Raw genomic sequence first — 23516 nt, 5'->3', positions numbered from 1 at the left:
GAAATAATCAACAACAGGTTGGTGTGAGGCAGCTGTTAATGACTGCACATTTAAATTTTTTAAGAACAACACGTCATACTCTTTATCCATTTATAGTTACATGTAATGTGGTAAAACGTCGGCAAAATAAGTTAATGCTTGATATTACATTCAACTAATTGTTGAGGCTTCACCAAAATTCAGCTCTTTCTTTTTTTCTCTCTGGTCAATTTTACATTCAATAATGCTGATGTAATTTGCAAAACTTTACTGTTAACTGTCCAGTTACACAGGATGTGTAACATCAGCTATCAATACCTCTCTCAAACTTGCAAACCTCCACTCAATCTCCCATTCTTCTGTAGCTTCCCACACCCAATTATCCTAACACTTTCCTCTCTTCACTTTCCCCATTCATGGATCTCCTTTGCCCTCAATCTTCTAAACCCAGGAAGCTTACTCACTCTGTTCCTTGGCTCTCAGTTGTGTTAAGAGCAGCAGAGAGAATGTGGAAGAAAACACAACTCGATACGGATCTCATCTTGTACAGCTCTCTCCTGTCCAAATTCTCATCTGATGTGAGTTCTGCTAAGAGCACCTTCTACAAGGAAAACCTGAAAGCTTCTGCACAAGATCTTCGCAAGCGCCACAACATCATTTCTTCACTTCTTAACCCACCAACTGCTCCTTCACCATCCTCCCTGAGTGCTGACGACTATGCCACTTTTTTGATGGGAAGATTGAAAAAAATCTGCCAGACCTTCACTCCTACCCTGACTCCTGAACTTCATGTTCAGAATTCTCCTTCTCTTTCTCAGATACATGTTTCTCCTCTATCTACAGAAGAGATCCTGCAAGTCATCTTGTCCTGCAATCCCACCACCTTCCCGCTGGATCCCATCCGTTCCATAATGCTCCAGACCATCTCACAAAACCTCATCCCTTTCATTGCTACTATCATTTGTGACTCTATAACATCTGGTCATGTACCAACTGCATTCAAGACAGCAAGGATGTTTCCACATTAAATAAACCCACTCTGTGTCCTTCAGACACCAGCAACTACCAACCAGCAACTGTCTCTCTATCTCACATAGAACAATCTCCAAGATCACAATTAATCTGGTAAAATGGCACATTCCACAGAAATTGTGCTTGTGGCCATTACTGAGAAGTTCCATGGCACTAGATCAGCCAAACTATCATCAGTCCTCATCCTCCTTGACCTTTCAGCAGCATTTGATACACTCAGAAACAAGACTCTCATGTCCATCCCCATGAGTCTAGGAATTGTGGCACAGCCTGGGGGGATGGTCATATCAGGTGGCATGGAAGGGATTCACATCTTCTCCATGCAGACTCTACACTGGTGTCCCACAAGGCTCAGTGTTTGGTCCTCTTCTCTTCTCCCTCTATTCCAGATCTCTTGGTGAGGTTATACAGCTAATGTTTTGTAAATTCGTTTGTACCCCTCCCCTGATTGACACCTTGCGAATCATGGTTTGTAAGCTCTTTGTGGACCATGGCTCAGCAGTTGGATTAAACCAAGATCTTTATTTGGTCATTTCAGTGATGACAGGTGTATGATAATTAATTTTGAGCATGAGTTTGAATGTAATTGGTTAATTCTGAGCACAGTAATATGGTCCATTATAAAAGTGTGCACACACTTATGCAACCAGGTTTTTGTAACTTCTGTACGTTCTTTTTCCCCCGTAAATTTTTCTATTTGTTTTTCACTTGAATTTTATTGGTTGCTATACTACATTAAAAGTGGAAAAAGATCTGATATGATTTATCTTGGTTTAATTTTTTTACATCACAAAAACCTACAATTTTAATAGGGCATGTGTAGACTTTTTATATCCACTGTATGATCACTGTATGCACAATGTATTGCGCAAAAACAAAATAATTTGCGTAGGAAAAACTCAGAGAGATATGTCTCTTATTCATTAACTCCATAGCTATCGCACAACTCACTGTAACCATAGTTCTGCATTTAATTATGCAATCACGGTGATCTTTATCCCTGGAAATGAGAGGCATGCATCTGACAATTGGAGGCATTCAGGCTTGCAACAGCCTCAAAATAACCATGTTGCCATTTCTTTCCAGAGCACAGCTTGTTTCTGTACTAGATTCAACTCTACAAACACATACCCACACACTGAGAAATCTCATTGTAAATTATATTTTGAAGACAAATTGTTGGTTTCATGAAATGATGTTTCTCCATTGCATTTACTGTGTTTAATACTGTAGCATTTAAGGTGTATAATTAGTGCACCAGTAATATAGGAAAAATAATAACACTCTTTATTAGTTTTACAGAGTGTTAAATAGCCTAGAATTTTTACATTAAGACATTGCAAAAAACATCAAGCATTGGAGGAAGACTGTTCTTGATTGGAAAATTTGTTAGCTTAAGAAAACAGATCATTTTTAAGAAATCTCAACCAAAATTAATTTTTATGCAAATTATGGAAAAGGTGTTCATCCTCAAAATGTTCATCCTCTGTATTCTATGTATACTATACAGACTATGACCATGAAACAAGTTTGATCTGTTTTTTATCTTAATAAAAATCATCTAGGAGCTCTTTTATGGACTCTCTGGAGGCAATCCTTGACCCTAAACCTCCAGATCTAGTACACAATCATGCAGCAGGGAAAGAGCCAGCAGCAATACTCTCACAGTATTCAGATGATGAGATGTTCGCTGTTTAAAAGGGTCACTTGCAAAAAGTACACAACAAAATCTCTCCATGTTCTGTGAGATCACATGCAATCTGCCTGACCAGTACCCCTCACCACACATTCAGCACAAAATAACAGAATTTCAGAACATTTTTCTGTCAATTTTTTCATTCCCAACTGTATTTGTGTTGTTCTGACTTGCTTCTAGTTTGACGCTGCTTTAATTTGACTGCAATGGGTCATTAATGCCAATGAGTATATTGGCAGAATGGCTTTTTGAAGGGTTTTTAAGGGTTTTAGGTTACAAATTAATAAATTAACATTCATTAGGGTGCTAGGAGATCACATTACAGAGTCCACTACAAAAAAAAAGAATATTTATGAATAAATTAAACATTTACTGCAAGATAATATCACACAGACCTTTAATAACACCACGACGACCTTTGTACATAAGCCTAGTTTGTAAACACCAGCAGATCTGGCTAAGGGCAAATGACTGCTCAATCCATTCGATTAGATAAAAGCTACCATTGTATTTCTACATTGTTCAAAATACCAGTTGGTCTAGTTGGGCTAAGGATGCTTAAGATAATAGAGAATCTGAGCTTTAACAGGAGGTACACACATACACAGACCTTCCTAATGATTATTAGTGCAACTAATCTACATCTAAATCTAACACTAACCTTAACCTACAAACAAAAAATTTTTTTTTTTCTTGTGAGGACCAGTTCCCCCAAAAGATCAAACCTGTCAGATTTGGCCCTCATAAAAACATGCTCACACACACACACACACACACCTGAGAAAAGAAGATTAATCATGCAGATTAATCAGCATACATAAACTCACTGCTCTGGTATAGTTTCTGTCTTTATCATCGCCACATGCTGTGAATTACACAGACCATTTGAATATAATCACTTAGACTGCTGCGCTCCCCTGGATAAGCAGGCACAATCATATTGCCTTTAACTGGCATTCATTTCTAGACAGGAAGGGAGGACTTCTCAACCCTGTCTTCAGTTACCATGAGGGAAATAGTGCATCTTTGAGGGCAGTGCAGGACTTGTCCTTGCCTGAAGGCAGTAATCACCTACTAACAGAAAATAACATCAGTCAGTGCACTTATTCCACAGGTGCATCTGCAGAGGTGTATAATTTATACAAAGATTAGATAAAAATGGCAACTTTATGGGGAAAACAACCACATAAACAAATGTATACAGCTAACCCTATAGACAGTTTCCTTGTATCATATTTAAACGGTATACATGGCAACAGGAAAGCTGTCAAAATACAAATATCTACATTCCAGGGTACAACACTGTAGTTCATTCCACACAAAGCTCATCTACAACTGGACAGTGTGCACCTAATGTAAGATGCTTTGTTGGAACTTTTTCTTTAATCTTTATAGGCGCTTATAATTTGAAGAAAGTGCTGCTAAGGCATACAGAGAACAGAACAAAACCTACTCACCATAAAATATGCAGAATTTGAATTATATATCATCCTTGTACCAGCTTGAAAATGAGGCTCACTATCTAAAGGCCAGGCTGAAAATTAGTCTTACATTCATTATGCTTAGAGGACAGATAAGGAGCTTCATTGTCTTGGCAAAGATTAAACTCTGCTTCATAGTTTGAAGTGACACAAAAAAATGTTGAGAGTCAGAACTGCGGTTATAGCGTTTGTGTTTTGGAAGATAATGACACAGCAGATGAACTAAAAGACATTTATAAGCACAGCATATATGCATCATTGGTTGCACGCTAAAACAGCATGCTCCTATTCTGAGATACACACTGTGTGTTCATGATGCAAGTGAAAAACCGACATTAGAGTTCTCAGAAACAAGTAGCTGTAGAATGGGGGTTCTCAAAGGTTTTGCAGCCAGAAATCCCTTTAACTATAAACTAAACTCCACAGACCCCCACAAATTTATTTCATGAAGAGATACTATACTGTACTGTTCAAATATTAGGCTCATTATTCAAATGTGTCCTTTGAATACAAAATCTTATAGCTTTTGATTCTTGAATATTCCACTCACAGTACACAATTTTATTAAAACTGTCATTGTCATTGTAGGTTCAAGTTGACATTATTTATAGGCGTCATTGATATGTATGATATTATTTACATTTTTGAGTTACTGAGGTTTGGATTAAACCCATTCTGTACAAGTGACCAGTCAAACAGGCTAATGGGGGCAGTCGTGGCCTAATGGATAGAGAGTTGGACTTGCAACCCGAAGGTTGTGGGTTCGAGTCTCGGGTCTGGCAGGGATTGTGGGTGGGGGGAGTGAATGACCAGTGCTCTCTCCCACCCTCAATACCACGACTGAGGTGAGACCCTTGAGCAAGGCACTGAACCCCCAACCGGGCGCCGCAGCAAAAAAAAAAAAAAAAAAAGGCTGCCCACTGCTCCGGGTGTGTGTGTGTGTGTGTGTGTGTGTGTGTGCGCGCGCGCACTTGGATGGGTTAAATTCCGAGTATGGGTCACCATACTTGGCCACAAGTCACTTCACTTCACAGAGTCAGCTTTACAGAAAAAAATACATTCAGGATATAAATTGTAAATGTATGAATTTATCCCTAATGAGCAAGCCATAGGCAACAGTGGCCCTGACTCCCTGAGACGATATGAGGAAGAAACCTTGAGAGGAACCAGACTCAAAAGACCCCAAAAACCCCTCCTCATCTGACAAGGGATAGAGCAATTATAAATAAATCCCTTCTGTAACTGTGTACGACATGGACAAATAGTGTAATTGTTATGCTTCACAAACCTCACTTTGAGAACCACTGCTGTAGAATGCATGAAAAATTATATATATATTTTTTTTTTTCAATTTTCTATTAAGTCTTCCAGCCAAAAATATCAAACAACTCGGTAAATTCAATACTCTTCATACTTTTTTTTTAATGTGAAAGGCAAAAACTGCACTCCAACTCTGATGCATGACGAATGCAATCCAGATGTATTATTGTATATTCTGCGCATTTAGATTGATTGGAGCAAGCAGCATATGATTGATATGCTTTGCATGAGCTCTTCAATTCTGTAGGGGGCTTCATTCTTCTCATCAGCAGTGGACTGCTCTGGTCTGTTTTGGACAAATCTACTTGCACAGCAGCTGACAAATGTAAAGCAGTCCAATGGATTGTATGACATATTGGAGTGACAGTTAAAAAGAAAAATAGCACTTGGTTGTACATTCTAAATCACACAAAATAACACTTCTGTCTGAGCATATCTCACAGTTAAAAGTGGACCTCCATTGCTTGACATTTTCAGTGCCTGTGAAAATATTTTTTCTCATAAAATTTGAAAAGAAGATTATATAGATTCATGCCATCTCAATTCCCATTGATATTTAAAATATGATTATGGGTTTACATAAGATAAATGTCAGCTTTATATATGTCAAAAATAACAACAGTACAAAGGTCGTGTTATGACAAAATATGGAATACAGCTTTCATGGAAAGCTTCAAGGATCTACTACAGTCAATATGATTACATTTTAAGCATGAGAATTTCACAAATTGATCAAAACGCAAGCCTTAAATGAGCATAATTAGGAAACATGTATCACCATAACTGTATTATTACATATGGACTTGCTGAAAGACTCCTGATCTCATGCCAAATTTGTGAAATTGGGAGAAATGTGAATGTGTTTTGCTATAAATGCTGCATTTGTGAAATTGCTACAGGTGTGCATCTGTTTAGCTATAAATGCTACATTTGTGAAACTAGGAGAGATGTAAATATGTTTTGCTATAAAGAGCCCAAACATTTACTTTCTTGAAGTTTGGCTTGCATTATCGATAACAATAAGAAAACTTGAAACAATTATACATTTTCCATGTTTCATTCATTCATTCATTTATTTCAGTCAGTCAGTGAGTCAGTCAGTGTATTCCATGAAGCCAGAATACACCCCGGATAACAAAATCCATCGCAAGGCACCATGCACACACACTTTCACACACTCATTCACACCTAGAGGCAATTTAACATTGCATATCCACCTACCATCGAGAAAAAAATGAAGAACCCAGAGGACATGTGCAAAAACTGAGGAAAATATGCAAAAACTCCAAAAAGACAATGACTCAAGCTCCGGGGTCCCTACAGCTGTGAGGCAGCAATGCTACACCATGCCACCCATGATAATATCCCTTTAGAGTAAATGGATAAATTCTTAAGAGTAATTAGAGAGCCGGTTATCTTGGTTTCATTCCACAAATTCTTTACTTCAAAGTAAGTTCAGCGTCTCAGCATAATAACAACTCATATTGAATCTCCATTAGTAAAGGGAAAGGCACATAGCATCACCATATAAAGTCTTGCCAAACATCATTAACACTCAATTAACATTCCTTCATTATGTATATAAGAATATCTTTGTGTCTCTGTGCGGTTTGTGTAGCGCTGTGTGTAAACAATCTCTAAAGTCATATCCAATTTGTGAAATGGAAGTTTCATTTAAGAAAAGAATATATTCAGAAGTCAGTGCCTCACATTATCAAATATAACCATTTTGACACCTGCTCACTAAAACTCTGTAAGAGTATTTTCAAGCTGTTAAACTAAATTTCTGCATTTTTAATGTCTAATTTTGGATATAGGGTCCCAGTTTAATATCAACTAGCAGACCATCTGCTTTACAAGGTTTGAAGCATCAGCATGTGCCAAGCATTATTATCAAGTAATTAATATTCTGTTTTTCTGTACAAAAATACTTTCATCTGTGTGTTCTGCTGTACAGTTTGTGTATTCTTGCATGTAAACAGGCTCTAATGTGAGTAGATTTGTGAATTGAAATGTGAAATGGTGTCTCTAGTTGGATGTCTGAATCAGGGGGTCACAGCTGCATGGATTTCATAATGCCATGAATAAACAAGCACAATGGCAAAACAAAGCTTGTGAACATTTCATCATAGGTAATTTGTTATAATATCCAAAATAATGCTCCTCGTGAATTCTCTCTAAGACGATTCAGGAGCACACATAAAGCGGTAACCTGTTACAATGACAGTACATGAATAATCATGTACTATTAACTGAATTAACACGTCTTAAATGTGAACTAATGATGTAGAAGTGTAGAAGTCCTGAGCAGAATACAATGAGTGAAACCTTTTTTTATTGCATCATTTATTGCGCCAGTTAAATAAAGCCTTAAAAATGATCTCAAAAACAAACCGATCAGTTGGTTCAATGCTTACTCTCCTACTGTGATGAAAGCCTCGATCTGCAAGCACCAATACAAGCAACCAGAAAGAGCACATAACCTAAGAACACGTAACCTAATATTGCATCAGTACAGTCTGAATGGTTCTGAATACAATTCCCTGAAAACAACAGGGGTAAATAATAGTGAAGAAAAATGCACCTTAGTCATTCATCTTGCAGCTCTGTAGGTAGAAGTATACAAATTTGTCTTGAAAGTCATTATTATTACACACCTGGATTTTAAAAACACCATTTGACTGGTGCTTCCTGCTTAGTGGCATTACAAACATATTACAAAAGCTGTGCTAGATAATTGTACAGTTTATGCTTATACACCAGGACGGGACTGAGCATCATCGTCTTGCTTTCTTTATCCTATCATACCATATACTGTACTAGTGACTCTAAGAATAGTGATTTGTAGTAACTAGAGGAAGACTTGCTACATATTGAAAACAAACTTTAACAAAGAAACATACTACAAGCAGCACTCAAAAATGTTAAGAATTTTCTTTCAGCTTCAGACTTTTTATCAGCAGTTTTACCAATAACCTTCTCTGCAATCATTTCTACATGTTTAGAAGACACAGCCTTTTCAATCTTTTCCGCATCTCTTTAAAAATAACATACTTGTTGAGTGGTTTTAAAACAATAGACATCCGATGATAGAATGCACATGACTAAAATGAGTCACAGACATTCTTATATAATGCATCATTTTCCTTAAAAATGCACTGGTACTGTGCCATCATTCTTCAGAAACCATTCCCATATGACTACATCATTCTCTACACCTTGTACTGTAAGTATGTAATGGACAGAAAAGAAGGCAACACATAAAGAGCACCATTAGAGAAGCTGGATGTAGCTTAGTAGCGCTTTGATGTGATTTCCATGTATATCCTATGAACATGGAGATATTTGGTGTCAGGAACCTCAAGTAAAATATAGTTGTAGTAAATCCTGATAGTAAAACATTAAGGACGCAGGCAGGTACATTCCAGAACATTTCACAAATGTGTGTGGACAAAAATAAAACTCACCCATATTTGGAGCGTTTTACAGTCAGACCTACCGCTTACAGTGTTATTTAAACAATCAGGTCAATAAATGGTTTTTGTACTTATAAAAGGTCACAAAAATCATGTCTTATTACAGTGATTAATTTGGTTGACATGCACACTGTGACAGATGTGTCTCTTTGTCTAATAGTGTGTGTCTAATGATGGAATTAATTAACACTAATGCCGTTCCAAGCCAGACAAGGAAATGAGTGGTATGCTACCATGGAATGCGCAGGAAAGACATTATTATGAATCCTGAAGCAAACTGTAAGTGTATGCAAGAGTGTGCACTGATACACTGCGAGAGACACAGAAATGTTTTGCACACAGATGAACACAGAAATAGAGGTGTGCATCTGACCCAAAAAAACAAAAAGAATCTGGAGTGGGAGGTTTTTACTCTCATGCAAGAGGGAGCGAGCAGTCAGATATGAAGCTCAAGGAACAATGAAAGGCTATGTTCATTAATATGGGAGCATACTGGGTGCTCCCACAGTGCTTTACGAAGTGTTTCCTGCATTCACTCATTCATTATTAGTAACTGCTTTATTCTGGTTAGCATTACTGTGGTTGAAATGACTCATTTCAGTTTTATGTGTTGACATCTGTCCGTCATTTCCCACCAACCCTGGGTTTGACCGTATAAAATAAATAGTAAATTTTAGCCTTCTGTTCTATATATGTATTTATTTATTTATTTATTTATTTATGCTATTTAGTTTATTTGTTATCTTAAAACATTGTTATAAATTGTTTATATATTGGGAAACAGAACCAACTAACTGCATTAGAAAGAATATTACTAGCAGGTACAAACAAATATAACCTCAGAAGTGGGTGGAGTTGATCAATATTTCTCCAGGAGTGGCTGGGATTGGTCAAACTTTCTACGGGAGAGGGCGGAATTTGTCAAACTTTCTGCGGGAGTGGGTGGGATTGGTCATGTTTTCTGCGGGAGTGGACCCGATTTGTTAAGAATGTCTGAGTGTCTGATTGCACACCTCTACCCAGAACTGCTTTAGTGAGTAGTGCCAGTTTGTAGTGAAGTACTATGCTGGATTAATAAGAAAAAGCAGAATACAGTGATGCAGTGTTTCATATGTATGACTGTTTCAGTGTATGACTGTAAAATACAGTCAGTTTCCAAGAAAAGTGCATTAAACATGCAGTTCCAGCAAAGTGAATTAAATGCCCACTGATCATTCAGCTGGTGTCATTAATGTACTCTGACTAACACCTAAAGGTGAACATATCATCCCTTTCTATCTGTAGTAGTCTAGTGGGTCCTTCCCAGCAATAATGTCTATAAGTGTGTAATATGTCTTTTTTTTTCATGCAAACACACACAGTGCAACAAGAACTGGAAAGTTGGTTTAAAATTGGTTAATAAAATAGGACAGTGTATCTCTACATCTAGCATGAGGGCAATTTCTTGTTGTTTGTTTCTTGTCTTTGGTTGAAATGCTCCCAGTTTAGATTCGAACACATTCAGTACATTCAAATCTTAACTGTCAATTTGTTTTGGTTTGTTGGTTTGTCTGCGATGGATTGGTGGCTCATCCAGACCTACAGAATGTACCTGCCATACAGCCATTTTCCTGGGATAGATCTACAGATCATTTGAGACCATGATCAGGATAACATGTGAAGATGAATGAACGGCTGAATGAATGAATGAATGGTTGATTGGTTGGTTGGCTGAAAAATTTTGTTTCAGGTACACTATTAAGAAAATGGGTTTCTTTGGTTTTTATTTCTTAGATAATTAAGGCTTAGTTTCTTGAAGGAGCTCTATCTGGAAAGCTCTGATAATAAAACATTCTCTTGTAGGCCTCTACATAAAACCTTTAAGGATTTTCCCTGAGGGATAAAAGAAAAAATGCTTTGGTGTTCTAGATTTATAATTTTTTTTAAGAATGTATGCAACTATAAACAGAGTGTGTTCAGTGTTGACATTATAGTAATTACAAGCTTCTGTCTTGTAAAAACCATTTGTATCTAGGAATTTGCTGAACACAGCAGCTTTACAGTAGATATTATCATGCTATAAACACACACAACCCAACGAATGGTGGTTACCTCAACAGTTAAAGTAGTTGGAGTCAGTGATGGCTGGAGGTAATATTAGATAAGAGGACTAAATCTATCAATAGCTCTGCAATAAAACTATTAGAGTTGACCAATAAATTATATCTCATGGTCTCATAATAATAATAAGCTGTAAGTGTGTAATAATAATAAGCTGTAAATTGTAATCTGTTTGTTGCAGTTCTGTCGTTTTTCCTTTTGTGTAATTTGTACTTTGATTAGAGAATGTGTGCTATGTCTATCAACGTTTCTTGTCCAAACACATTTTAGGGGACAAATGATAATAGAGTAAATAATCTACTTCGTTCATGTTCATTACACTCGTGACTGCTGATGATGTATTACGGAAGCATCACCAAAACAGACTAATAGACATAAGCCTAAATGAAGCTCAAATTTAGGGGCATGTCACTCTGTGTAATCACCTGACATGACTGTCACTGATAGGGTGCATGAATCTACTCATTACACCTAGCTCTTCAAAACATTTGTTATACAGTATATATATATATATATATGTCCAGGGTGTCCCAAAGGCCTCCATACATAGGGGAAATTAACATGATTGCTATTTCTCTGTAAACACCCAAGGAGTTGTCTCTTCCACTCATGATGAACTCGTTGATATTCACACACAACAGTCTCTAGAGTTTACACAGAATGGTGTGAAAAATAAAAAAAAAAAACATCCTGTGAGCAGAGAGTCTGCAGGCTGAAACACCTTGCTGATGACAGCAATCAGAGGAGAATGACCAGACTGGGCTGAGCTGACAGGAAGTCCATAGTAACTCAAATCATCACTCTTTACAAGCGTGGTGAGCAGAAAAGCATCTCAGTATGCACAACACATCAAACCTTGAGGTAGATGGGCTACAACAACAGAAACCCACATCAGGTTCCACTCCTTATATATATATATATATATATATATATATATATATATATATATATATATATATATATATATATATATAGTCATGGGAATTCTATTCTATTTTTCTATTTTTATTCTAATTTCTATTTTTATTTATCAGGCCTAAATAACAACATCTGTAAACAAACAAATAACCTCAGGTCACAACAACAACAACAACAAAAAACACATTAGATTTCAACATGTAGTCATTTTTTTTCCCAGAAATGTGTGTTTGTGTGTGTGCATGCGTGATTTAATTATGTGTGCTTATGGCTTTTTTTATTGGCCATTTCCGATTTCATTGCCTGTCCCACCCGTATGTATCCATGACTACGCGTGCTGTGGGCGGGGCTGTGGGCGGGGCTGTGGGCGGGGCTGTGGGCGGGGCTGTGGGCGGGGTCGGAGCGCCAACTCTTCCTCAAAGTCCAGTCCGCTCCCGGCGCTCGCGCACATCGCACAGTCCTCATCTAGAGCGCAGTCAGTATCCGCCGCACTCTACTCACAACTTCAGCGTCCTGTAGGCTAACACAAGCGTCTCTCCTTTCCACGGCTTTGCTTTGACAAACTGCTCGGACATCAGCCTTGAGACCAGCCAGTGTTTGAGGACGGGATCTCCGGCTTCTGAAGGATGCGTTCAGTTTTCTTCTTCGGTGCCTTCTTCGCGGTTGCGATGTTTCCTCGAGGTAGGCAGCGTGAGCGTTTATACCTACTGAGTTCTTTTTGCCATCTATATATATATGATATCTATTTTCTTTAATTCATCATAACATAGGAAACATCAAGTGCTGAGTTCTCCGTGCTCTGTCATCGTGGTTAGTTTCGGATACGTTTTTCTGACTTAAGCTGTTGACACATTTTACTTAGTAAAGTACTTAGTAAATTAGTAGGTTAGGGGAAATTTGAGTCAGTGAGTCACGTAGGCTGAATCCCCAAGAGTCTGTACTTACTATAGAGCAGTAGTAGAGTGTATGCGATAAAATAATGCCTTGTACACTCTGCTCTAATCAGGTCATATGGCTAGTATTCAGATATAGTAGTTATATTAGGAGAATATGATCTGGGGGAAAGAAACATTATTATGGGATGCAGTGGCTGCTGGTGGAAAGTGCGTGTTATTGTGCTTTAGCAGTGTAAGCTGAGCTGGGAGAGACGGGCTGTATTTATAGCTGTCCGGCTTTATCCAATACTTTCGGTTTTAATGTCTCCGTGTTGTCACAAACGCTGACGGACTGTGCGCGCGCTGGAAGTGTGTGCGCGCGCGCGCGTGTGTGTGTGTGTGGGAGAGAGAGAGAGAGAGACGGCTGTGTGTGATCATGTGTGCGATTATAAATGTATGAGTGAAGATGTGTTTTTATGTTCCATAGTGACCAGCCTTTGGTTTATTATCTGATCTCACATGAGTCAGCCATTACAAACTTCTGTTCTGTTATCTTGTGTTATATGTGTATCTGTCTGCTCTGTTTGTGGAACTGTTTAGTATTATACATGGATGGATGGTTTGGGGGAATTTGGGTAGTGGCTGCTGCACCCCTCATATGTTACTGAATCTTATCTCATGATAAGAGAGCAGATTGCGAAACACAAAGGTACTCTGATCTACCTAATTTGTCCTCCTTTTTTCCTTGGTCGAGAACCTGCTTTTGTTTTAGATGAATGCCACCACTTACAATGTACTCGCAAATCATTAATGATATAATCTGATACATGGACATGGGCAAAATATTAAAATTTGGCAGTTACAAGTTACACACAGAGACGTTGATTTAGAATTCAAGGCCAGATTTAGAGAATTGTATGAAAATGAGTTGCTTTGTCTCACGGTGCCTCTGTTTCCTGTTCCAATTTACGTAACCCGAGTTTCAGTCAAGTGATGTCATCATGGTTGACATTTGATTTCTGATGTCATGACCAAAATAAAGAGGAACTGAAAATGAACAAAGTGCGATATTTGCATTTAGGGGAGAGGGTTAAAATGTTATTAATTCCCTCACACCTAGGTGTGACTCTGCTTGGAAAGCCCGGTACTGATCGAGGCAACCATTGGCCGAAAGCCCCGTGTTTTCCGGCTTCTGCATAATGTACACACTGAATCATTCATCATTGTGTGTTAACAGATACGAACTCCTTCAGGTTACTGTTCTGTGAGAAAATACACAGGAAAGCCTGTGTGGTTAAAAGAGATCTCTTTTCACCATTTGCATATACATTTTCTTGTAGCACAGGTATTGAATTGCCTTTATGTGAGTGTGTCTTGTGACTGTCTGCTGTTTTTCACATTCTGTCACTTACTAAAGCACTTCACCAGAACCCTTTTTTTTTTTTTTTTTTGTTTAATCACTGTAAATGTGATATGAGGAAATTGGGCAGCGCAAATCATGTGGTGGGGATATGAGCTTCTCGTGAAATCCTGTTAGACTCCTTGTTATGGAGCAAAAATAGCAGCTGTTTTAAAAAAAATGTGTTCATAAATTAACTAATCTTTAATAGTTGTTTGCTTTCTTAATGAGAAGGTAGCAAGGGCTATGTGTCGTTAGCTTGTTCTTAGGCTCTTAGCAGGCAAATGAAAGGGTGTGGTCCCCTTTAATTTGCTTTAGTTCACGTCTGCGGTGCTTTTAGGACTGGTTAGGCTAGCATTCCATTTTCCACAACATGCTTTCAATTCTTCACTGAGTGATGGAAAGCACGACCAGCCAGCCTTTTTTTATCACGAGTAAAAAAGTAACTTGACCGGGTCAAGCAGACACTTTGAAAAAGCTTGCATCTCGCACTGGCCTCAGGATTCTTCGCTTTGACCTTGCCTTGACTCGGCTCTATTTGTTTAAAGGCCACTGTTTCTGAAGTGCTGTCAGAGAGAGAAGATCAATCTTCCCTTTATGCAGGGAGACATTATTTTTGGTTCCAGCATATCAAGATTAAAGGTGCACTACCACCCTGGAAACTCCAAGTTTTGAGCATTCAATTAATTTCTTTCACACAGGCACAAGCCCTCCCTCCTTACTGCTGTTAGAATAAAAAAACTGTCAGGTTTTGCCTATCTTTGAGGCACACTCAATTGTAAACAGCATGACCAATCTGCATGTTAAATTGGGTGCTATTTGTGCAATGCCTTCCACTGTTTTTACACTTAGACAGCATTTAGTCAGGATTATTATAATTCATGGTTCGAGGCCAAATTTGGCGTTCTATGTGAAAAGATAGAGGATTCAGTGCCTAATTTAGTGTATTGTATGAAAATGGCTTTGAGTCAAGAAGTAATTTTTTAGGAAATGTTTTAATTGTTGAATAGTGTCTCAGGATGTTTCTGTTTTCTTCTTCTGCTTACTCATGCAAGGTTTCACTCTGGTTATGTCATTTTGAATGGGATGTTAGCATGTGAATAATAACTACAATAAAGAAAAAAAGAAAGAACTGAAACTCAGGAGAGACAGAGCGAGAGAGAGACAGAGACAGTGGGGGATAGACTTAGACAGAGAGGAGGAGAGACAAAGACAGACAGGGAGTGGAAGAGACAGAAAGAAATGTACTTGGGGGCAAAATTTAAAATTTAAAATTTTAATTCCTTCATGCTTAGACAGATATGACAGATATTAACTGCTTCAAATCCAGTGAGAAGATATACAGAACAAAAATTATGTGCTTAAAAATTCCTTAATATTTGCATATTCATTTCTTTGTTGCTGAAGTATTAACAGTCAGTGGGAGTGGGTGTGGGCATGATGGAGGAAAAGCCTTGCTGCTTTGAGCTTTTTGTGCCTTGTGCTTTTTAGAATAATGATGATAATTGTTTAAAACCGGACGATTTCATGAGACTGAATATGTGTGGACATCACTCAGTCACATTTTTTGCTGTGTATTGTTTGGGCTTCATGCATTTAGGCCATCCATTCACATTTCCTCTAAGTAAGGCATCCATTATTGCATTACTTATTCATGCGTCAGCAGGCAGACCTCAGAACCCTTAATGCCACTGCGTCAGAGATGGCTTTTACAGTAATTTCTTCTGTCCATTGGATAAATGAGGCATCTGCCTTTCTCCAGAACGCCTCACCCCCTTCCTTACACACACACACACAATGTTCCACACTCAGGGTGTTGTTGCCTGTGCAGTGAGCTTGTTCTTCTGTCATCTGCTAATGAATTAATTGAAGCCCCAGCGATGGAGGACCTGCTGCCTGAGCTTTCCTTAAGCATTCATTTATTTAAACCTAACTGATCTTATCCATTCCAGTGCTACCACTCTTTCTTTCTCTTCATCCATACCACTCTAACGCCACTCTCCAGCATGCTTTTATCATGCTTGTAATGCCACTGTGCTGTAAGTTAGGCTAATGTATATATATATATATATATATATATATATATATATATATATATACACACATATATATATATATATATATATATATATATATATATATATATATATATATATGCCACACAACAGAGACAACTTTATTGTCATATTGCAGGCTGATAGATGACTGTGTTTGCTCCTGAAAGGGGAAAAATTCCCCCTGGCAGTCAGCAGATGCACCAAGGGCTATATATTGCTTTGTCTTTATATGTTTATTCATATGGGCTGGGTAATGACGCGAGGCAGAATTTCTGAACTTGCTGATGAATAGGAAATTCCTACCTTCAAATTCAGGAAATTTCGTTGGAAATTTTCTTTTCTGTTTTGACTCTGTTACAGTAGAATACAGAAGCTTATAAAAAAGACAGATGTCTGAGATAATTCCAAATGTCACCAAAGTTCCTTCGGGGCCGACCAGTTTGCTGGATGTCATAACACACTTTTAAAAAAAAATCAATAGCCATCAGGATAAATCTTCACTTACTCACAAGACTTCCACACTTCAGCTAGTTAGAGCGTCTAAAAGAACCCGAGCTTGTGAGAACATAGTGATTTGTGCGTTCGCACATGCCAGTCAACAGCCACCATCTCTGTGCACCTTTCTGAAAATGTGAAGAATTAATTAGATATGTGTGAGCTTGTGTGATATAATTAAATGAGAAGAATATATACCAAGAGTGTTGTAAAATCTGTCAGGAAACACTGTGTGCCTGTAGTCACTCACAGGCAGCAAATTTTTCCACTTTCGGTCATTTCACCTTGCGGCTGAAGGAGCAGTGTTTAAGGAGCTATAACTAGGCTCTGTGGGGCTGCTTTTGCTCATTTACTGGTTGTTAATATACACATATTGATGTAGAAGTCAATGCTTAGGTCAGAGGATAAGCATTGATCGTCCAATTACGCTCATGAACATGTTTCTGCAGCATGCATTCCTTGGCTGTAACTCATGGGTATAGTACTTCTATGTGTGGGGCCCGTTTGGCCTTAGCTCACTTTTAGCAGCTATTATATGGTTGGTGGAGTTTCATTTATATGCTTGTTTACTGGGATTGGGTTATAAATCACGCCACGTCTGGGGCAGCTTCATTGATTGTCTAGAAGATAATACTGCTAATTGTGCACACCATTTTCAGTGTTGTACCACACAGGGCCTTGGATTTCCAATGACGCTGATAGAAGCTACACAGATTTACTTGTTAACAGCTCCTTCACTGATTTAAAAGTTGTTCTATTTGTTCTGTGGCTATTTCTTTATTAATGTTTAATGTTTGTCCTAGTATGTATATCTTCTCCAGAAAAGGTCACATATCACAGTAGGAGATTTTATTTTCCTCCTGCCTTTTAAATCAAATCCTGTCAAATATCCATCTGAAGCTTTGAGCATATCAATTCAGTTTGACATTCAAAGTGGGCCAACCTTTTTAGGCAGCCATGGAGATGTGAGATAACTGGATAACTGGCTTTTGCAGGCTGTTGCTTTGATGGTGTCTGTGATGTGCATATTGCATTTCTCCATGCTTTACCTGCCGCTTTCTTTCCTTAAGTGACACTTTGAACTCAAAATGGCATGATTAAGTTTTCTCCCCCCTTTCTTTTCCTTTTCTCACCCTGCGGCCACCTCGAACCTTCTCTCTTCGTTCCTGCTCTTAGATTTGTGCTTGATGTGTCCAAGTGGGGAGTATGTAAATGAAAGGTATGTGTGACCAGGTACAGTGATGTCTTGAGGTTATTCCCATCGCTGCTCTGGTTTTCCCTGCCTTATAAAGTGTTATAAAGCAGTAATTTCCTCTTTACAATGTAATTTTTTAAAAACTTCTATTAAACTAATGGATATTAAATAAGGACTTCTCATTTAAATAAACTCATCTCTATATTTGACTGTATTTTATATATAGACTGTTTAAAATATTTCACTGATTGAAAGTTCATTAGCTGCTCTTCTGATTTTGTGTGTGAATGTGTGTATGTGTGTGGGTTTGAGAAGTTGTGATTTTTATGGCAGTGGGTGTTATCACAAGATGTGACTTGTAACAACGTGGGCAGATGAGAATAGCAGAGTTAAGTCATATGATGATATTGTTTACTTAAATTGTGCTTCCACTCTGTCTTCCTTCCACATTCAGTTCAGTTCAGGTCAGTGCAGTTGCCTTTCAGCCTTGATTGAGGAACAGACTCACCAGTTCCTCTATTTAAAAAAAATCACAAAATGCTAAAGAACTTCATGCAGAAATTTCCAGTAATCGTACAGACCTGACATCTTCACTACGGAGATGTAACTGTGTGGGCTGTGTTGAAAAAACCTTCGCCTTTGAAGAAGGAAAAATTGAATGGTCATAGGTGCTCAATCTATTTTAAAAGGTTTTCTGAGGAATAGCCATTAAAAAAGTGATGTTTGCCTGAGTATTACTATTGACAGAAGAAGTGTAGTCTTTGACCAAATTGCATTGTGTCTGGAAGCCCAGTCTATTATGTCTGTCCTGTGTGGAAGGCTGGGTCGATGCCATTTATCTCTCCCGTGTGGCTTATCGCACTACATAACACTAATGAAACAGGGTCAAATGGTATCCCCAAGCCGCTCACAGCCGTCCGCCCCCGACTTTGCACTCATGTTTTATTACCACTCTCTAAATTAGACTTTTGAAAGTTGAACTGTTGTCTTTGCTACACTGCGTAATGAATAAGACTAGTGCCATGATTAACAGTTGCTTATGATTAAAAAAAAAATCCAGATTCACAAAGATTAGAAAATTTGACAGCTTTATCCCTGAGTGGGAGAGCGAGGGCGAGATCAAATATGGGTTTTGTAGAATGTTACGAAGCCTGTGTAACCAGACTTAATTACGGCTCAAATTGCAAGGGCAAGCCCAATAAAAAGCTGCAGGAAAGAGTTATTACACTTTCTGTAGTTAACATTCTTCCTCAATTAAATGAAATAGGCTTTAATTAAAGATTGCACATAAATTCTGTTGTACATTACAGCTATATGCTGCCTTTTTTTATTTGTCTGAAAAGAACGTTGCATGATCTCTCGCACGCGGTAATTTGCCATCGCCGGATTTTACCGGTAATGCATTCTGTAGTCACAGAGAGAATGATTATGGCAGCCAGCCGCCAAGCTCGACTCCCACAAGGCCGAGAGAGATGCATCCTTTCATGCGATAAATTAGTTGCAGCCCCTGCATACCATTCAAGCAGTGTTGTGCTGAAGAAAGTTTAAGAGTAGAGAAAGTTAAGAGCAAAGCAGGTGTGGTTCACTGACCCAGGCTCACACAAAAATTTGCAAGAATTCTAATGAGCAAAAGGATTTTAGCTGGATTTTTCATATATGAATGAAATTTATTCAAGTTGTCTGGTGGGAATCTGTTCAAATGTACAATATAGAGACTGTTGGGAATTTGCACTATGGTATGGCATGTTCCAGCAGATGCAGACTCTTAGCCTCAGGCATCTGGAATTCTTCCCCTCATAACTGACTGTCTATTTGTCTCTTAACAGTACACAAACTTTGCAGAGTAGGATTTGTTTTCCAACATGGTTTGCCACATGTGGCAAATTTTGATGGCTGTGAATTTTAAACTCTGAAGAGAACATTTGAGAACACCTAAGGGTAGGGATGAAGTGGCAGGCTTTACTGACTGTTCTTTAAGCTTTTACTTCAGAAGGGGAGCTTAGGTCTAATCTGTTTTTAGATTAGACCTATCAATCCTGCCATTGGGTGGTTCTCTCTCTCTGTTTGTCTCTTTAGAATTCTGCAGAAAGTATTCTTTTGGTGTGACAGCATTCTCCAAAATGAAGAATGGACAGCAAACCAAAATGGATTAATTAGTTATGTAGAAGAAATTAAATACAATACCTTCTCTAGACAGATTATTATAACTAGACCCATTACAGACAAGGTCTGATCCATGGCAATGTACTCTAAAAGCTTCTATAATGTCAGGTCATTTAAAACCATTTCCTTAGTACTGGAAAAGGGGTAACAGCTAAGAATGTACTTTTCATTCATTCTGGCCAGTAAAGCTTTTCGGCAATTTTCACTGATCTCAAAAAGGTACAGGTGCTCCCTCTTCCAGGCTCCTGTTAAAGGTTCTGGTCAGACTACTCTGAAAAATCACATCCGACAGTGTTCGTTCATTCATTCATTTGTTTTTCCAGATGTTCCCAAGCCAACTGTAAGATATATTCTCTTTAGTGCATTCTGGGTCTTCTCCGGGAGTCCAGCAGGAGCTGACCAGGTGCCCATACCAGCTCAACTGGCCCCGGTCAGTTTGGATGAGCAGCATCTCTACTCCGAGGCTCTCCCAGATTGTTGGAGAAGCCTATTTTCTGCCTCCTGGACTTGCTGTCTTATTCTTTCGGTTACTACCCACAGTTTGTGAGCTCGTGTTTGTATTAGACAGCTTTTGATTACATATCATTACAACTGATCCAAATCAAATAATATACCTAAGACTTATTAGTGAGTCAGTAAATGGTAATAACACCTATTATTGCTTACACCAAGTGTTCCAGCATGTAGACAAGATTTATATTAGGGTTTTCTCACTCCTCACACCTCCTTTGGCAAATGATAATGAACTCATGTGCCAAATGTTTTGTGATGGCACACTGTATGCTGACTAAAATTAAGGGTGGGGCACTTCTTCCAGCTGCTAGCTTTTAACCTTAAAAGGAAGCTCCTGTAGGCTAACTTGATAAGACCAGCTCGTGAGAAGTCTCAGAGCTGTTCTGTGTATCCCATATTTTAGGAGTTTAACTCAAAGCCTATTCCTGCGGCGCAGCAGCATCTTATGCGCTTAGACGCTGTATTTGCAGGTGGGGAGCTTAAGATTGCTTCTCTCTCGCTCGATCTCTGTTTCTCTTTTCTCCGAATTCACTTTTGCAGATGTCCAGAAGATTTTTCAGCGTGTTTTGGAAAGATAAGAAGTGGTGTATTTTTCTCTGAGTGCCGCATTAATCACCCCCACATTCTGGCCAGGAGACAAAAGCAGCAATATGCATGTGATTTGGGCCACACACTGGTCTCATGACTACAGTTTGTTAGCAAGGTAATGAAATTGACCATGTGAATAAAAGCTCTGTTATACAGAGATCTTCAATTAGTGAAGATTTAAACATCTAAATAAGTAAGTGTTTCTTTATAACACAGGGGTGCCATGATCTATGGTTTAGCTGTAGCATTTGCGATTTTTCCTTTGCTGGAGACACCTGAAAAGCTTTTCTGCTTTTTCAGCAGTGGTCAGACTGAACGTGAATAAAATCTAGAAGAAGCCCATTCAGTGAAGGGTAAAGAATGTTGGAAGTAGCGTTTACTTTTGCTTTGCACGAACTTTACCTAGGTGAACTTTGACTTCTGAGCTAACATAAAAAAGAAGGTGGGACTATGATCTCTTCAGTTGATAAAAAATGAAAGAGTTGCTCTTTATCAAGTATCAGTCTTACTTTTACCATACTTTTGCTGTGCTGTTTTCTTACTGTTTCTTGGCACACATCTGAAAAGACACAATAGCCGTCTCTCCACCGGCACATGCTAAGGGTTTTTGTATAAAGTTCTTTTTTTCCCTTCATGCTAGGATGCTTTTTGCATGCTAGGATTGTCTTGTTAGTAATGTTGGCATAGCAGCATCGCTTGGTGACTGGGCCAAGAACTGCGCTAGCTCTGACGTCCCGTAGGAATCGGTGTTGTAAAACTAGCATCAACCGTTTCATTTCTTTCTGAGCTAAAGTAGCTTACTTAAGATTCAACACCATTCTGCATCATTCCAGAGTGAGTTGGCATTGGGTCCAGATGTCATCGTGGAACTTTGATGGATACAATCAAGACATAGTGCTTTAACCCTCATCTCTTTCTTCCTTTCTGCTCTTCTTCACCATTTCGGCTCATGGGACACAAAACTCTATTTGATGTAGTCTGTTCTGTCAGGCTCTTATTTTTGATTTTCCTCTTTCTGGATTGGCTGTAAACCTCAGATGCCCTTTTGATATTCATCTTCTTCAGACTGACCCGAGCGACCCCAGTTTTTTTTTTCTTCAAGCCATCAAATTGTGCCGCTTCAGGGAGAACAGCTGTCATTCGGGGCAGTGGCAGTATTGTTCCTTTCCCCGCATGTTTTGCCCAACAGCTGAAACAAGCACTCTGACCCCTGGAGGCTGTGTGCCTGATGCGCCATCTGGGTGACACTGTCCCATAGAGACCTGCTGAATGTCGGGTGTGTTAGCCAGTCAGCTGTGAGTAATTCCTGTGATTCTGACTGCCGCTGTAAGTGAAAGTTTGGACTCATGACTTTATGGTACATGGCTGACTGCAGTGTTCCTTCCACTTTTTTTGTGCTTAAATAGAAATCCCTGAATCAGAGTGCTCCTCCTGAAACTTACTGAATGTGATGTTGGTTTTGTACTAAATGTTCTTCAGGTGTTTGGCTTTATTGAAAAATGTGGTCTTTGTGTTCTTTGTGTTTGTGGACATGAAACAGAAGTGTGTTTTTAAATCATATTTTAAGAGTATGCTTTTATTGTAACCCAATCCAGGGTGCCTTTCCATTTGGGTGGTAAGGGGTGTTGTTTTTCTTTCTCTCTCCCTTTCTGTTTTCTTTCTTGCTCTTTCTCATGCCAGCGTCTGCACTGCTTCGCCTCACATGATTAAAACAACAAAGCAAAGCCGGATTTATCTCTTCTTACGGTTCAGAAGATTCTTCGGCTTGGTTTCTCTTCTTTCAAATGAAATTTCAAATGCTCATGAAACAGCAGGTATTGCAGCCTGTAGGCAGTGTGCACCGGCTGGTATTTTTTCACACTGTGCTTCTCAACTTGCTGCCTAAAAGGGTGTCTTTGGCATGAAAGCACAAGGGTTAAAATGTTGGTGGGTGTTTGAACACTGTCCATAGTCTTTTGTTGTTGTTGTTGGTTTTACCAAATTTGTGGAAAGTGCACAAGGGCCAGCATGAGAGTTCAGGCACTGGGGCAGATCTTAGTGCTTATTCTAGGATTAGATCCATTGTATGCTTTGAGCCAGTTTTGAAATTCCTATGACACTTGTCAAAACACTTTCTTGCCATTTAGATCATCAGTGCTGACAACTGCAATGCATGTGATAACAAGACAACAATAAAAACCATCTTCTCAGAACAAGGAAAAGCAGAGGCATGCCAAAAGACTTTACATT

The 23516-nt window shown here is 38.7% G+C and overlaps 1 protein-coding gene across 4 annotated transcripts in view; it reads left to right on the top strand.

Moving 5' to 3' along the window:
• The first annotated feature begins 12430 nt into the window (after nt 1–12430).
• Nucleotides 12431–23516, top strand: part of alcama (activated leukocyte cell adhesion molecule a) — a 64112-nt gene continuing 53026 nt past the window's right edge. For 3 of the 4 annotated variants that reach the window (XM_026941757.3, XM_026941756.3, XM_053241372.1), the window contains exon 1: nt 12431–12683. In XM_026941757.3, coding sequence (XP_026797558.3) covers nt 12629–12683 — 55 coding nt within the window. In that variant the 5' untranslated portion in view covers nt 12431–12628. The remainder of the gene's footprint in view (nt 12684–23516) is intronic. The other variant, XM_026941755.3, reaches the window with a different exon arrangement.

Source organism: Pangasianodon hypophthalmus, chromosome 17 (genome assembly GCF_027358585.1).
Source record: "Pangasianodon hypophthalmus isolate fPanHyp1 chromosome 17, fPanHyp1.pri, whole genome shotgun sequence".
Classification (NCBI taxonomy): domain Eukaryota; kingdom Metazoa; phylum Chordata; class Actinopteri; order Siluriformes; family Pangasiidae; genus Pangasianodon; species Pangasianodon hypophthalmus.
Note: the sequence above shows the minus strand (reverse complement) of the source record. Positions and strands in the feature narration are given on the sequence as shown.